At 40.3% G+C, this 17864-nt stretch overlaps 1 protein-coding gene across 2 annotated transcripts in view; it reads right to left on the reverse strand.

Annotated features, from left to right (window-relative positions):
- Positions 1 to 6212: 6212 nt before the first annotated feature.
- Positions 6213 to 17864, reverse strand: part of LOC109093752 (plexin domain-containing protein 2-like) — a 57189-nt gene continuing 45537 nt past the window's right edge. Inside the window, exons 8-14 of one of the 2 annotated variants that reach the window (XM_042760571.1) lie at positions 17126 to 17221; positions 16776 to 16857; positions 13643 to 13703; positions 12905 to 13058; positions 10969 to 11007; positions 7899 to 8059; positions 6213 to 7079 (exon numbers count right to left, since the gene is read on the reverse strand). In XM_042760571.1, coding sequence (XP_042616505.1) covers positions 6960 to 7079; positions 7899 to 8059; positions 10969 to 11007; positions 12905 to 13058; positions 13643 to 13703; positions 16776 to 16857; positions 17126 to 17221 — 713 coding nt within the window. In that variant the 3' untranslated portion in view covers positions 6213 to 6959. The remainder of the gene's footprint in view (positions 7080 to 7898; positions 8060 to 10968; positions 11008 to 12904; positions 13059 to 13642; positions 13704 to 16775; positions 16858 to 17125; positions 17222 to 17864) is intronic. The other variant, XM_042760572.1, reaches the window with a different exon arrangement.

A 17864-nucleotide genomic window follows, 5' to 3' on the forward strand; every position in this document is an offset into this window, starting at 1 on the left:
TTTGAGATTTTTTTCACAAAATAAACATCCTCTTCGACCTTACATTAGTGTGCACTCATACACATTCAGATAGATTCAGTGTCACACACATACATACAAATTCAGGTTACATCTGCTGAAAATAATCAGGTCTCTCAGTGAAAGTTAATAAAAATAGAATTTAGACCTTGATTTTTGGTGAGACACCCTTTTATGAGGATACACTTGGAGACAAATGTATCTCCCTTGCATGCATGCTTAAACACCTGACATTAAAAAAAAAAGAAAGAAATAAAAGAAACTCTCAGGAACTGCCCCGATGCATAGGTTTGCTGAAATAATCGAACAGAAGACAAAAATATCTACCATAGTCCATTTCAACTGGTTGTACAGTATTAAGGAAACTTGGATTGGTTTTACAATTGTGTGTGTGTGTGTGTGTGTGTGTGTGTGTGTGTGTGAGAGAGAGAGAGAGAGAGAGAGAGAGAGATGACAGTTCTTTGGTCACAATACTTGAAATGTCTTTTCAGGAGAAAGTTATATGTGCCATATTAATTTCATTTTATAAGGATAAATAATGTAAACCTTCAAACTCAAAATCCATTATTATTGAACACATGGAAAACATTATTTAGAACTAATTGGATGTTTATCATATAAGGTTGTAATAGGCTGTGTTAATAAATACTGCGTGTTAATCTATAAAGCTGAAATGACATTGACAGTAGTAGGAGAGCTCTTATTTCACTATATCAAATATTATAAAACACACAAATGTCTCTGTCCGGCTAAGGACTGACAGCTGTCAGCAGACACCACCTGTCTTGTCTTTCAAGTTGAAATCAGTACAGAACCTTGATTTCAACAATAGCGTGTTTAAGAGATCATTGTGTACCACAATATTACAACAAAACAAAAAAACAAAAAAAATCAAAACAAAGACAAACACAAGCAATCTCACAAGCACCTGTCTTGTAAATATGCATTAGTAACGTTCCCGGTTACTTAGCTGTAACCTTGTTCCCTGAGAAAGCGGAACGAGATGCTGCGCTGCTCAGCGCATTGGGAAACGTCTTGTTCTTGACCAGCTGTGAATAATGTGTGTAACACGTCGATAGAATTGACCCGGTGGTAATATAGCCTCGGTTGATGACGTCATCGGAGCGCGTCCGCAACACGGGGCTATAAATAGATAAGCCACAGGTGCATCAACAGGACATTTTGTCTGAAGAGCAGTCCTGGGACATATTTCAGTACGGCAATGCAGTGCAGCATCTCGTTCCGCTTTCTCAGGGAACAAGGTTACAGCTAAGTAACCGGGAACGTTCCCTTTCGAAAGCTTCAGTCGATGCTGCGCTGCTCAGCGCATTGGGAACGAGAATACCCACGCCGCCGTGCTTGAAAATGTCTGGACCCCTAAGGTTGTGCAGGTGTGCTACCAAACCACAAGAAGGCCTCAGACATTAGCTTGTGATGTTGACTCAAGGACATGAGAGCCCGGAGGAGTAGCATGGACATCCAAACTATAAAATCTTATGAATGTGTGCGGAGAGGACCAACCTGCCGCATCACAAACCCGTTGTAAGGGGGCACCCCTTGCTAAAGCACTAGAGGAGGCGACCCCCCTTGTGGAGTGAGCTCTAAGACCTATAGGCGAAGCTTGACAGCGCCTCATAAGCCAAAGCAATAGCATCCCTGACCCAGTGAGACATGGTCTGCCTGGTGGCAGGTGCTCCTCTGTTACCACCACCATAACAGACGAACAGTTGCTCCGACTTACGCCACTGGCTAGTGCGGTGGACGTAATCTGAAGAGCACGGACTGGACACAGTCTATAAGATTTCTCCTGCTCCGGCGTTGCGAACGGCGGAGGACAGAAGGCCTCTAGAATGACCGGATGTACAGCCGAAAACGGAACCTTAGGCAGGTAATCAGGATGAGGATGCAGAATCACTTTCACGCTCCCTGGGGCAAAGTCTAAGCATGATGGTGAGATAGACAGAGCCTGCATATCCCCAATCCTCTTCAAAGAAGTTATTGCCATGAGAAAAAAACCATTTTTAGAGTTAGAAGTCTATCAGACGCTGACTCTAAAGGTTCAAAGGGGGTTTCAACCAGACCCTCGAGAACTATAGCTAAGTCCCAAGAAGGCATCTTGGTCTTTACTGTAGGCCTCAGTCGTCTGGCCCCACGAAGAAAGCGAGAGAGCAGAGAGGTGTCTCCCGAGTGGCACCCCGTCAATCAAGGCGTGGCAAGCCGAAAGAGCGGCCACATAAACCTTAAGAGTAGCAGGGCATGTGCCTGTTGACAACTTCTCTTGCATGAAGTCCAGAACTGAAGCAATATGGCAGTTGACCGGATCTACATTGTGTACCACACACTACCTGTCAAAGACACCCCATTTACTGGCATAACTCTGTCTGGTGGAGGAAGCCCTAGCACTAAGGATGGTATCAATAACACCCGGCGACAGCCCTGTGTTCCTCAGCTGGTACCCTTCAGGGGCCAAACATGAAGATTCCACAGGTCGGGCCTGGGATGGAATATCGTACCCCCTGCCTGAGACAGAAGGTCCCTCCTCTCCGGAATCGCCCAAGGCGAGCCGTCGAGGAGAGATATTATCTCCGAGAACCATACCCTGTTCGGCCAACGTGGCGCTATCAGCAAGAGGCAAGACCCTTGTTGGCGAACTCTGGCTAGGACTCCCGGGAGCAGAGAAACTGGAGGAAATGCATACAGGCGCATTCTGGGCCATGTGTGTGCCATCGCATCCAGACCCAGGGGGGCTGGGTGACTCAGAGAGAAGTAGAGGGGACATTGCGCTGTCTGAAGGGAGGCGAAGAGGTCCACCTCTGCTTCGTAAAATTTTTCCCAAATCTGTTCCACTACCTCTGGGTGGAGTTTCCATTCCCCTGTCGGAAGTGTCTGTCTGGACAGTAAATCCGCTCCCACATTCAAACGCCCCGGAATGTAAACTGCCCTGAGTGACAGGAGCTTGTCCTGGGCCCAAAGAAAAATCTGCCTCGCTATCTTGTTCAGATTGCGTGAGCGCAGACCCCCCTGGTGATTTATATATGAGACTGTTGCTGTGTTGTCCACCCGTACTAGAACATGACAGTCTCTCAAATGATGGAGGAAATATTTCAGAGCCAGAAATACGGCCATCAGCTCGAGGCAATTGATGTGCCAATCGAGCTGACGACCCCCCCATTCCCCTTGAGCTGGGTGGCCATCCAAAACTGCTCCCCAGCCCAACAGGGAGGCATCTGTCGTTAGCAGTCTGCGACGACATGGTGCCCCTAGAGTGGGACCCAAGGCAAGGAACCGGGGTCTGATCCACAGAGATAGTGTACGAAGCCCGCGGCGCGTCACTTTTATTTGCCTTTGAGGATTGGCTCTCGGATGAAATCCTCTGGCTTTTAGCCACAATTGAAACGGTCTCATGTGTAACAGCCCCAAAGGAATCACCGTGGATGCTGAAGCCATGAAACCTAGCATCTTTTGATACTGACGAACAGTGCGATCCTGGCCTAGCCTGACCTTGCTCATGGTCTGCTGAATGGTCTCGATCCGAGCGGGAGACAGTTGTGCCCGCATCGTGATCGAATCCCAAACGATCCCGAGATAAGTCGTTCTCTGGGTAGGAAGTTGTGCACTCTTCTTGGTGTTGTGTCTAAAGATCAGGGGATATGGATGAGCTAACACGATGTCCCTGTGTTGTAGCGCCATCTCTCGCGATTGCGCTAGTATCAGCCAATCGTCGATATAATTCAAAATGCGGATGCCCTGGAGTCGTAATGGATCCAGCGCTGCATCCATGCATTTTGTGTACGTGTGGGGTGATAAGGCTAGGCCGAAAGGAAGAACCCGAAACTGGTATGCTTAGCCCCTGAAAGCGAACCTCAGGAATTTCCTGTGTTGTGGCAAAATCTCTATATGAAAATATGCGTCCTTCAGATCGATCGTGATAAACCAATCGCGATGCTGAATTTGCGACACGACCGTCTTGACGGTTAACATCTTGAACTTGAGTGCTCTGATTGTACGGTTTAAGCCTCGAAGATCAAAGATTGGACGCACTCCCCCACCCTTTTTGGGAACTAGGAAGTATCTGCTGTAATAGCCCGACTCTCTCTGTGGAAGAGGAACATGTTCTATGGCCTCTTTGCCCAGAAGAGTTTGTAGCTCTTGAGACAGTACCTGCATCAGCTCCGGTTTCACGGAAGTGGAAACCACGCCGTTGAAACGTGGAGGATGACGAATAAATTGGATCCTGTATCCTACCCGTACTGTGCTCAATACCCATGCAGAAATGCCTGGCAGAAGTTTCCACGCTGCCAGACTCTCTGAGAGTGGTACCAATTTCAATACTTCCTTTTGAGGGGATGTTAGATGCTCCGTGTCCAGAATGATGGCAGGAAGCACTGGAACATCTAAAATCTCGCTGGAAACCCCCGCCGCCCCCGAGACACCAGAAGCGGCGGGGATGGAGGGGTTTTGTGAGGGTAACGGGGCGGGGCGAAAAGCTCTCGAGCGCGCCCCACCCCGTGAGGGACTACCCCCACCAGCACGGGTGCCATGGCGTCAGGACTTCTTCTTCCTATTAATAAAAGTCCTGAGGTCTGTCTTGGGAGGTTGCTGAGCACGGCGAACCTGTCCCCAATCCCTACGAGGGGGAGCACGGTCTGTCACGCTCTGCTTTTTAACCTCCCTGGTTTTTGAAGGACCGGGGCGAGGCTGGGTGGCTGATGGCCCCTCCCCTTGAGTGCGGCGAGGAAGAAACTGAACGAACGCTTCTTCATGTTTCTTTACTTCCCTAAACCTGTCGACGACCGAATTAACTGAATCGCCAAACAGGCCAGATGGAGAGATAGGGGAGTCTAAAAGAAACAAACGTTCCTTCTCTTTAATGCCCGTCAAATTAAGCCACAGATGCCTCTCCGTGCTGACTAAAGCTGACATCGACCGGCCAATGGCACGAGCCGTCTGCTTGGTCGCCCGGAGAGACAAATCTGTGGCCCGACGAAGCTCAGCGAATGCTTCCTCGTCGATTGTACTGCCCACACTCAAGTCCTTCAATAGGTCAGCCTGGTATGCCTGTAACACCGCCATAGTGTGCAGCGCAGCACCAGCCTGACCTGCAGCTTGATAAGCTTTACCCACTAGCGATGATGTAATTCTACAAGGTTTAGTGGGGAGAGTAGGTTTCTTCACCGAGGATGCAGATTCAGGTGAGAGATAGCTCGCAAGCGACTCTTCAACCCGAGGCATCTCCGAATATCCCCGCGATTTTGCATCCACGATAGTTGAAAAAGTCAACGTCGAGGGCACAAAGATGCGGGAAGTATATGGTTTGCTCCATGACTTCGACAGTTCATCATGGAGGTCCTCGAAAAAGGGGAGAGACTGATGTTGCGGTCTCTCTCTCCTACCACCCGACAGAAACCTATCCTCCAGCTTACTACGTTTGGGGGTCTCTTGGTCGCGTGGCCAGTCAAGCTGCAGCCTGTCCACCGCGCGAGTAACCACCTCGAGCAGCTCCTCGACCGATTTCCTCTCGCGAGAGGAGCGTTCAGAGGCCTGCTCATCGCCCGAAGACTCAAGAGATATATCATCCTCCTCGTGAATCGAAGAAGCACCGGAGCGCGCTTCGAGATCACGAGAGAGGATGCGTGGATCTGGTGACACTGCAAGCGAAAGGGACGGGCCCGTCGCTCGCTCGTCACGCAGACCCGCACGAGAGCCCTCCGACGAAAAGGTGGGTGCGGTCTGAAAATAGTTCAGACGAGCACGAAGCATCTTCACTGAGAACAGTTCACAATGCTCGCACTCGCCCGTCTCTAAAGCCAGAACCGCGTGCTCTTCCGCCAAACAAACAAAACAGTAATCATGCGTATCCAGCTCATACATAGGACGAGAGCATGGAGGAACACAACACTTACTGTTTCGTTGGGTCATCGTACGAAGATCTGTAGTAGACAAAAAGAATCTTCCTGACGCACACATGCACAGAATGATCTGAAGACAAAAGACCTGTTGATGCACCTGTGGCTTATCTATTTATAGCCCCGTGTTGCGGACGCGCTCCGATGACGTCATCAACCGAGGCTATATTACCACCGGGTCAATTCTATCGACGTGTTACACACATTATTCACAGCTGGTCACGAACAAGACGTTTCCCAATGCGCTGAGCAGCGCAGCATCGACTGAAGCTTTCGAAAGGGAACATAAGATGAGAAAAAAAATTAACTCGGAAAAAAGCAATATATGTGCCTTAAGTGGACATGTGCAAAAATGTCCTAAATATCTGAAATATGGTTGGATGAAAAACATATTAATCCATACTGTTGACACATTGTATCCAAACAAGAGGAGGAGACGCAGTATCTGCAACTAAAGTCATCCAACATACTCCAAAATATCCATTCAAATCAAAGAGATGAAGTCGTAAAGGAACAGGAAAAAACATCACAAAACCCTTTTGAAGATATATAAAGGTCTGTATAAGATTTGCAACACATATACTGAATGAATGTGGATTTCAGAGACTGAAGACAAAAAAAAAAAAAATCTCTCAGAGAGGCACATCAAATCAGAGAATCAAATGTAACTGCATTCAGTTCAATGATGATTTTGAGTCTGAAAGGTCAAAACCTCATCCTCTACAATCAGCAAACAAAAGCTGTTCCTCACGTCAGGTCAGGAGCTGAGCAGAAGCTGCTGGCCTGCTATTCATCCAGCTGATTACCAAACGTTTCCTCTGAATGTGGATTGTTTTGCTTTGAGTGTTAAAAGCTAGATCCAAGCATTTGTTTCTGGATGCCTCTTCCATTCAGTCACCACACCCTCACTGTTTCCAGTTTCATCAGTGTTTTGGAGGGTTGGTGAAACTTTATGATCAGAGATGTGTGCATTTGTAGATAGACATCAAGAAGGTTGCTGGGCTGTGTGTGACTCGAGAAGTCAAAGGTCAAATCTCAGCACTGCTCTGATTCAATAAAGCCTTCTTTTTCTTGACCCATAGGCTCTACCTCTGCATATGCTGGATGACCAGAACCTCTGCGAAATTTCATCGCTGGCCATCGGCTGGGACGTCTCTGTAAATGTATGAATTTGATATTAATAAATTATTTTGTTTTGAATACACTCCCTATCATAGACAAGACATATTACTAGGTGTTCGAATAGGTGGTTATAAATATTTTTACATATACATTTTCGGTCAAACCATCCAAATTTCATGACTTTAGAAATACTGACTTAAAGCAACTGTATGTCATTTTTTTTTTTTTACCATGAAATATCAGTTTCAAAATCATTCAGTTGGTACACTGACTTCTAATAAGGTGAATGGCTAATGTTAGTTTCCTGGGAGTATATAAGTTTGGTGAGCAGGTACGAAACAACAACAAATTCACGAGTACAGCTATCCACTGACATTGATATAATGAAAGTTGCAGTAATACAAAAAACTGCAAACAGTTGCTTGAATTTGCAATTAAATCTCTGCATCCATTTTTTTGCCCTTAATAAGAAATAGTTTGTATAAAATGAAAATGCTGTCATCATTTACCCTTTCAGACTTTCTTGCTTTTGCAGAACAAAAAAATAATTTTAACTAAAATGAATGGAGACTGAAACTTTCGAGCATCAGAAAGGATGCAATGTATCAGGTGATTCGATTCACAGAAATACTCTGAATTATTTGTTCATGAATCAGAATGGATAACCTTTTTACGGTGCTGTTTTTTTTACAACCTTTTTTGGAGCTTTAAAAGCTTCATTACGCATTCAGTGTAAGTGCATGGAAAATACAGACCAGCACAGACTTTAGAAATTCACCTTTTGTGTACCACAGATGAAAAAGTCATTTATATGAAATTTCTATGAATTATTGTAAACCTCCATACTCTCACCTCAATGAAGAAGAGTCCCGCAGCAGAGCTCGGGTGGTGGTAGATGTAAACAGTCACCAGGACGATGGCTACCATCACGAGCAGAAGCAGGACCATCCCAAGAATCAGCCCCATGCGCAGGGGGTGAGTGCTGTCCTCTGCTGTACTTTTTGCTGCAGGAGCTGAAACACACATTTTACAGTATTTATAGTTCTGAGCACTGATGCAGTTCAGTTCACTTATTATACTGTCAGAATAAACCAGTCTGTCTTTGTACACACATAACTGCATTGCCTGTAATAACCTCAGGAAAATGAATCAAGAGTGGAAACTCCTTTTTTTCCCCCTCAACAATCTTTGCCTAAAAAAACAGGTGTGAATCATGTAGTTCTTATTTTAAACAGAAGAGAGCACTGTTTTCACAATAATTTAGCTATTTCTGTCTTTGAGTATCAAGATTTCTGCTTGTGCATCTGTCCAACAGGCAGATAAAAAGATTAATGATAGAACAAAGACAAAGCCGTAAATCTTAATTTTGTGTTCTGGATATTTCCAGCTGGCCCCAGTGAGAAAGATTTACTGTGGTCTGCAGTTCTTGTGTTTTTGCAGCGCATCCAGGCCCTTCCAAAAACCTAAGACTGCTGAGCAGACTCAGTGTACAGCCTTTGAGAAAACCAGATGAGTAGGAAAACCTCATTCTTTTTCTTACAATGTCAGTTATGTATCTACAGATGTCCACTGGATCTGCTTTATCTAAACGTTAATCATATAAACTAAAAATGCACTACTTTCATGTAGTAACATCTAAATGAACTGCTTTTAGGTTAAAACATTTAATATAAGTCAATTAACCAGACTACATTAGGTTACATGAAACCTACAAAACAAGATATTTTGAAGAATGTTTCAACTGTTTATTGTCCATTTTGTCCCAACAACATCCAGTGACTTTCATTATATTGAGAGGAAAAATGAATTTTTTTAATATATAGTCTTTTGTGTTCCAACTCCACTTAATCTTTGATTTTATATCTCTGTGGATCCATGATCGATGAAAACATCTGTCTCTGCATGAATCTCGACAGGGTGTCATTGATTTTCTTTTCTGCCGATAACTTTACACTACATTGTTTTATTTAATTACAGCACCCAGATGGCTCACATACGGCTCCTTACGGGACAATTATATTAGCACTTCATTCTGCAACAGCGCTTCTGTGTTTCTCTACATATATGTGTACACATTAAAACAACCATATAGGTATTTGTTATCTGGATATTGCAGTAATGGGCAGTGTTCACTGAGCTTAAAAAAAAATCTACTTTTTTCTTGTCTTTGCCCATGACAAAGACTGTACACAACACACAGACATATTTCTAAGACATAACAAGTATAAAATATTTATTAAAAGTAGTTAATCATGTTGTAATGTTAATATGTCCAGAATAAAATGTTACTGCTATAATGCAGAATCATAACTGTAATGTTTTGTCAAAATTTTAATTTTTTTTGTCTGATAAATGAATGACTGTAAAAAAAAAAAAAAAAAAAAGAAAACATTTTCTCTATCAGAAAAGCCAAATAAAACGTGTATCATACAGTTCTTTAAGCCAAAAGGTGCCAAAAAGATTGACAGACATTACAGGGCAGAACTAATCATGAGGCAGGGTTTCTGTTGTTAGTCATTACAGCCAAAAGTGCCCATGACCACTTTAGCATGGGAAGTAATTTATTTTCAATAAGTGGAAAACTGAAGCTTGGCAGCCTAAAACAACCTGGCTTGATGACTGTCATACTGAAACAAAATACAGAAAACTGTGCCCAGACTGTGTGCTCTGAAACAACACTTCTGTGTTCCACAAACGTTTTGTCACCAGTCATCACTCTTTATCTGATGCCATCAAATTCCTTTCTAGATTTCAGTGGAATAGAATCATATTGTAACATTTTCCTTTAGTTCCAATAAAACTAATGGTGACATTTTGTTGAAATCGATCATTAATCAAATGCACTAGTTAAATTTGGCAGCACTAGTTAAATGAAAAGTTGGCTGCACTAATTTAATTGGTGCGTTTTTTGGCTTTGGCTTTTCAACACATTTTTTGGCTTTAGCAATAAGGTGCATGTTATTTTAATTCTATACATTTACGACAGACAGTGTAGCATCTGGCTATTGAAGATTACAGAGGGAATATTATATGTCAGGTGTGCTGAGAAGTCATGATGTCATGAAAGACTGAAGTATGTACACAGACAGCTGGTAACTGTTTCAACAGACCTGTCCTCAAAAAAAAAAAAAAAAAAAAAAAAATATGTCTATTGTGTCAAAATGGCTTTGCAAAATCAGACTTGTATATTATTTCTGACAGGGTGTGAACTCAATACAGATGGTTCATTTGACGTGAGAAACAGCAAAGTTTCCAGCTCCAGCAAGATTTGCCACCAGAAACAAATACAGGTATAGATGGCCATCTTTTGAAAACAAAAATGTTTTTTTGTTGTGCTTCTATACTGAGGGTGGAATTAGGGTGGTTTAGATTTGTAGGTTTAATAAGTTTTTCTTTTAATTAATATAATTTTTTATGTATATACTGTATATATATATATATATATTTTTTTTTTTTTTCACCTTAAATAGTCTATTGCTCTCTAATTAGTTTTAGTCAGGAATTATAACATTCATAGCTCTTTCTTCTAGCTACATGTTTTCATTGGTTGTATGTGCTGTTTTCTACTTTATTGATAAAATGTTGAAGCCCTGACTGCCGTTTCCGACTGGTAAAGAGATATTGAGATCGCTCCAAATCAAAAACACATGATGTGGATCTTACAACAGAATTCTGGAAATTCAGAGGGTGAAAGGTGAAAGAGAGTCAGGGAGAGAGAAAGCTTTCTATATATCTATATCTACATCTATATCTATTACAAATATATAGTTACACAAACACACACCTATGAGCTTATTTGGGCATAAGCAGGAACAATTGATTATTAAACAGAAGAGTGAGATCAGATTGATGCAGCATGTTGCTGTATAGTTCACAGACACACTTTGAAACCACATGCAATGCAGCAATGCTAAGACCTAACCTCCATTGTCTTTGAGATGTAGCGCAATCTTGGTGTCATCTATAAAAAATAGATAAGAAAAGAGACAGAAGGAGGGAGAGAAAAAAGGGAGAAAATATTAAAGCTCATATTTACATGTAGACAGTTTCTGATTTACAGTGAACTGTAATGTCATAGACTCTAAAAACACCCACATCTCATCAACAGCTGTAAATGGGTCGCACATGTGTGTGATGAGAACTTCAAAGTGATTGGAAAATATGTCTGTGATTGGAGAGCGAGTTTCGGATTTGTAATGAATTGTTAATGAGCATTCCACTCCCAAGATTCCTGAATATGCTTTCTAGTGACAGACAGGTCAACATCTGCTACAGGCAATTCTGCTGAGAGCTGACACTGAAGTGAAGGAAGTAGCACAATAACAGCTGATGATGCTAAGAGATCTGATGATGCTGTAGTATCCAATGTAGCCAGTGGTGTTATAACAAGATATCAAGTTTCTCATTTACAGCATGTTACACGCTTTCATTCACAAACCTGATTTGCTGGCATATGTTACATCAGGGTTAGAGATGGAGAGAAGTATGTGAAAGTTTGTTATTTCGAGATGACTGTAATAATCAAATTCACTAAAAATATTAACATAAAATGTGCTTCATGCTGTTTACATTTAAATTCGTAGATTTTATTTAAGTAAAGCATATTATTAAACCTCACTGAATCAACTTTGACACAAAGTTACGCCAGCAAATCTAAATTTAAGGTTCTTTAACATTTAAAGGATATTTCAATGCCAGAATAAAAATTCTGTCATCATTTACTCTCCCTCATGTTGTTTCAAACCTGTATGACCTACTTTCTTCTCTGGAACACAGAAGATTTTTGTCCATATAATGGAAGTCTATGGTGACCAAAACTGTTTGTTTAACAATACTCTTCAAAATATCCAAACATATAATCAAAATATCTTTTGTATTTAGAAGAAAATCATACAGGTTTGGAACAACATGAGGGTGAGTAAATGATGCCAAAATTATTATATTTGGTTGAGCTGTGCCTTTAGGGTAATAAATGCAGGTTACCAATTTTATAGTGCACAGCAGAATTATACTTTAAATGTACATAAATGTTTTGATTATTCGATATGGAATGGTCAGCAAACCTCACTGGCCCAAATTCCTCCCCCTAATGAATGTGCATTACACATTAAAAATCTTTTCTCGCTGGCTGTGACTGTGTAGAGTCACGCAGCATGTTTGCTTTCATCAAGAAAGAAAATGACAGGAAACGCTGACAGCAGAACTGCTGCAATAATAAGCAAGTAATAATTAGAAAAAAAAAATCACTTTTTTATTTTGACTAACAAATAGGAAGGCAATGAAATTAGAAGTACAACTACTGCTCCTCTAGATTTGAAATATTTATGTGTATTCATAATTCACAGGCAAGATTTATAATTTATGCTGTGTTGTTTACTATCTGATAATGTGTTTGCACAAATCCCACAGAAAAACAACATGTGTTTTCAGTTAAACAATAGTTAAGTGGTATATGGATGAGGGTGTATTTTCAGTGTGTTTATTATAAGTGTCAGTGTTTATTTAAGAAAGATTCTTGTGTGCCACGAAGGAGAATGATGAGCATGATTATCCATTGAAACCATTTATTAGTGAACCCCTTCAGCTACATTATAAATGTCTTTTCTTCTCCAGAAATTGATTTTCCCCAGACTCATAGAGCACAAAGCCTTTCTTTTTCCATCTCTACTGATTTACGTAGAATCCATTGGTGGCCTCTTAACATTATCCTGATGCATTCTTACAATGAGCAGTCACTTGTAACTAATGGTTTAGATCAATGACCCATGGGTTTCCTGTTGTCAAAGGATTGTAACATCAGTTTCATGTTCCATATTTCAACCTAAGTGGTATGCGTGTTCATTCAGGCATGACAGTACCTTCTGTTGGTATGCTGGTGGCCATGTGTGATGGAGCTTGTGTAGATTGACCCTCAGTAGTTCCTTTGTTCCTTGTGGTCTTCTTAGCAACTGATGCAGTGGTCAGCAGATTGAGATTAGTAGTGTTGATGATGTCACAGGTGTTGTCCTTAGTCTGCGAATGAAAGACAGATGAAGACAGGTGAAATCTGAGATATGGTGGATATGTGGGATGGGATTTAGGCAAACATTTTGGTACTGTAACATTAAATGTGACAATATTTTATTATTCAAAAACTAGGGCTGTCAGTTTAACATGTTCATTTAGTGCAATTAAGTAATAAAAATAAAATAATGTGCTAAATACACACATACACACACACACACACACACACACACACACACACACACACACACACACACACACACACAATTCATAGCCCTTTACCCAAATTCCATAATAAAGGCAATAACAGCCAACGATGCCAGTCTGTACATACAGTAGACCAACAATTAAAAAAACATCAAAGACACCTTCATGTGCAAACAAATAAAGCTAAAAATGAATAAATAAATAAATGCTTATAGCCAAAAACCTGAAAAACCTTATCATACATATTACTAATTACTAGTGCCCTTTACTGTACGAGAATAAGAAAAAGAGAAAAAGGGAGAGAAAGCATAGCATTTCCTTTTCTCTCCGGAAACTGCAGATGAGTTTGTCCATCATAAAACATACACACACATCCACATACATACCTCATCTGGGCAACTGTTATCTACCCAGTCCTGCCGATGGCGATCAAAGCCACTGGAGCATCTGTCAATAAAAATGATACCAGTCTTTAATCTTACGGGTTTAAAACAACAAAAAAAGCGAGTAAATCATGAAATGAATTTTCATTTATGAGTCCTCCAAGAAACTTTCATTAAGAATACTCTGTTCACTGTGGTCCAGAACAAATTCAATACACTGAAGGAATTCACCATACACACGTCATATAATCTCTCCCTGTGTTTCTTGCTGATAATTTTGGGTCAGAAAAGAAGACACACATTTGCTGCCCAGTCTCTTCACTTGTAAGAAACAAACCAGTTGTTTTTATGTGTGTGTGTGTGTGTGTGTGTGTGTGTGTGTGTGTGTGTGTGTGTGTGAGAGACACGTCACATTAAACAAAAATCAAAAGGATCCTATTCCAAATTTTATTCAAGAGTTGATATAAATGGACAAAGCAATTAAATAAACATGGGAGAAATGCTTTCATTTCTGCAATAAGGTAATATAAACTGACAGTATATGGAATCTGCGTGTCTTAGAACAGCATTTTTCAATGTGTTTTCTTTCTTTTGTTCCTTTTTTTATACTCAGCTCTTGTAATATTGTGTGAGAGAGTAGGCATGAGCAAACACAAGACACTGCTCTAAACGCATGATGTGCTCTTGGGAAAGAAGCACCTTGACCAGTGGTGGCATAAGGGCACTATAACGTGCGTCAGACTGTCTAACTGAAAGCTTTGGATTAGAGATTTCATGACCCAGGGCCAGGAAGCAGAGCTGTGCTATGAGCGGCTACTGACCGGAACGCACGCACACACACACACACACACACACACACACACACACACACACACACACACACACACACACACACACACACACACACACACACACACACACACCAGCCTCTATAGGACAAAGATTTGCCACTGAATATAGCCGCTGACTTTGTGCGGCATTTTATTTCTACTTTGCAATTTTGTTGCTCTTTTGTGGTAGCAGTGTTTTTGTAGTAGTTTGTTTTTTCTTTTATTGTATTCACATGTATTCATTTTGCTAGACATTTATCCAAAGCAACTTTTAAATAATTATACCAAAAATATGAATGCTAGGGAGTAAGGATGCACAATATATTAGTATCATATCAAATACAATAATTCATTAGGATATTTATATTTGATTACCACTGCATTCATCTTATGGTCAAATATTCTTTTTATGGTGTTTTTTAATTCGTTTAGATAAAATGCCATAACATGAAAAATAATTATCCGCTTCAGGACAGAAATGTATATCAGTGAAAGTAACATAACAAGTGACCCAAAAGTGCCCAAAATACAAAACATACAAACTAAATTTAATTAAACAAATGTGATTTTGAGTAATTTACTGTCATAGCTCTACCATGGACATTATGTCTGCTTTCCTTTTCTCTTCCAGTTACCCCTAGCCCTGATGAATCATACAAGGAAGACAAGTAAAACTGAAATATATCTCTGTAGATTTGAGGTGGCAGTGGCCACATCCTTCGTCAGCACTTCTCCAACCTTTCATAAACTCATTTACATGTTAATGGCTGCAAATGCAGCCAGCTCAAAATTATTCTGATCCAGTAATAATCTGACCTTGAGGGTGAAAGAATGCATTTCCAAGTATGCAAATCTAGTGTGTGTCATTTTTTAGATGTACATAATCGTTACTAATACAATCATATGTTAAAGTAATTCTTTTTTTCTTTCAGAGTAATGAAATATGAAAGATATTAAGTGCAACACTTTACCACAGTATTATGGTCTTCTGTTCAGTTAGAGCTTGTTTTTGTGTGTGTCAGCTGCATCAGATTAGACTTTGTCTGCTCTCTCCAAAGACAAGGGATAAATTGTTGATAAATTGCATTGAAAGGACCAGACTGTCAGTTATTAGCTTAAGTCAACAGAGTTACCTGTATTTACTATATCATTAGTCTGCTCTTTTATTCTCTCTCACACACAAACACACAGCCTTAATCAAGCCAAAAAATGACTTTAATTACAGCAGCAATTTCTAACTGCTGTACTCTAAACTCTAAAGTTTCCATAACCTCCAGCCAAACAAAAATGGTTATGCATATTGATGAAGTCTGAATATGACTCCCTCGTCTACCAGGAGACGATTCAAGACTCAGTGTTCCGATTTAATTATACAATCCAGCTGATTTAGAAGCTGATTTCCTAAAGTGGATGGAAAAACCAAGGTCCTGCTGACATTTAAAGATGTGCTTGTGCATCATTATTGTGGGTATGTAATGATTCATAGAATAACAAACTTTGCTGAAGAATGCTACAGCACAAAAAATGCATGCAGGACATATGCACTTGATAAAGGGAAAAACAAACTCCTCTAACATAAGCAAACTGGTATTTTTCTCTCTCTGCCAGTCATGAACTAAATCTTATAATAAACACCAACTGGGATATTATATTCCTCAATCCCTCAGAATATGTGCATGCATGTGTGGGGGTGTGTATGTATGTGCTTGAGAATGAGAGCGAGGGATTGAAAGAGTAGACACATGGAACGATTGCCAGGAAAATAAAGCAAAAGGAGGTTGGGTGTCTCGGTCTAGTCTGTTCTTAGGTATGTGATCTACAGAGAAAAGCTGTCTGGGTTCAAGAGGTGAGGGCCCAGGCATGAATCAGCAGGAATGTGACCTTATTTTCCCTCTTTCTCACATTCTCAGGAAAAAGCAGTCTAGGTATGAAAGATTCTCTGCCACATTTGAAGCACTATTCCTTAAAAAAAAAAAAAAATGCAACGCACGATGCAAGTGACATTTTGTTAATGGTTTACACATGATGTTTACAATTCGTTTCATTTTTGTAGGCCATCTTTACATACAAAGGAAATCTTGTAACATTGTGACTGCTGAATTAGAAATGGTGAATTATCTCCACACATCTTGTGAAGGTCTGTGTTGAGAGTGCAACTGCTGACAGAACTTGTAAAATGTAAATTACTCCCCTCGTTCATTGCACCACCTCAAGGCAAGCGGTCTGAGAACGGCATCTTCTATTCTAGTAAAATGACATTCGAATAGGGGAACGAGAGACAGATGAATAGCGGTTTGTTTTCTCACCTATTGAGCCGGTGACACCAGCTGCAGTTGAAGTTAATCTGTGATGCTATGCAAGAAGTGCAGCTTGTGAATTGAAGACATGCTGCAGAAAAGAAAAAAAGACATAGAAAATGTATCAGCACAGAATCAATCACGAATAGAGCAAAAGGCTTATAGAACAATGAACTGGATTTCCATATAATTTGTGAAAAAAAAAAAAAAACTAAATCTGACATTGCAGATAAGAGGTATAACAATATAAGCCTCTATTAGCTATAAGGTACATCACATAATTTTTTACAGTTCTATTAGCAAGACTGTTTGCGGTGCATGTGTATTTATATATATTGTGTGTGTGCCCATTGGCTTACTGGGTAGTGGCATCATTTCTACAGCGGTACTGCTAGTAATTTTGGTCTTTAACAGCTCCACTCGGTGATACTCATAGATAGTCTTTCTCCGCACATCTAGAGCCAAACAAACACACATTACAATTACCATGTAAATCATTTGAGCAAATAGAGAGAGAGGAACAGCATTTTCTTGTAAAGTTCTGTTTTCTCATGTACATTAGCTCTTAATTGCCATTTTGAACACATTTACAGTACTTTGTTTAATCAACCATATTTTTAATGTGTGGGCATTTTTAACTTGAATGTGCAAGGCTTCTGTAATAATCTGCTTCCAGTTATTTTAATTGTACAAAAACAGTCCATTATGCTGCTTGAATCAGTGTTTACATCATGACACACCTTACCAAAAAGTAGTATACTTCAAGTGTATTTTATGAAGTATACTTAAGTAAAGTTCAAGTATAATTTTAAGTATACTTTATGTAGCAAGTATACAAATATCAGTGTTCTAGTGGTATACTTGTATACCACTATATTGTTTCAATACTCCTTGGGACTAAATTGGCCACTTTCTAGTATATAAAAGTATACTTTTAAGTATACTTTAAGTATAACAGTAGTAAACTTTGAGTACACAACTAGTTTACCTCTATGTTTGTAGTTTGTTCTGCAATTATACTAAAAGTGAACTTATAGGTATACTGATAGTTTACTAAATAAATACTTTGTACACTTTGAAGTATAGTCTCAGTAAACT

The sequence above is a fragment of the Cyprinus carpio genome, chromosome A7, assembly GCF_018340385.1.
Source record: "Cyprinus carpio isolate SPL01 chromosome A7, ASM1834038v1, whole genome shotgun sequence".
Classification (NCBI taxonomy): Eukaryota; Metazoa; Chordata; class Actinopteri; order Cypriniformes; family Cyprinidae; genus Cyprinus; species Cyprinus carpio.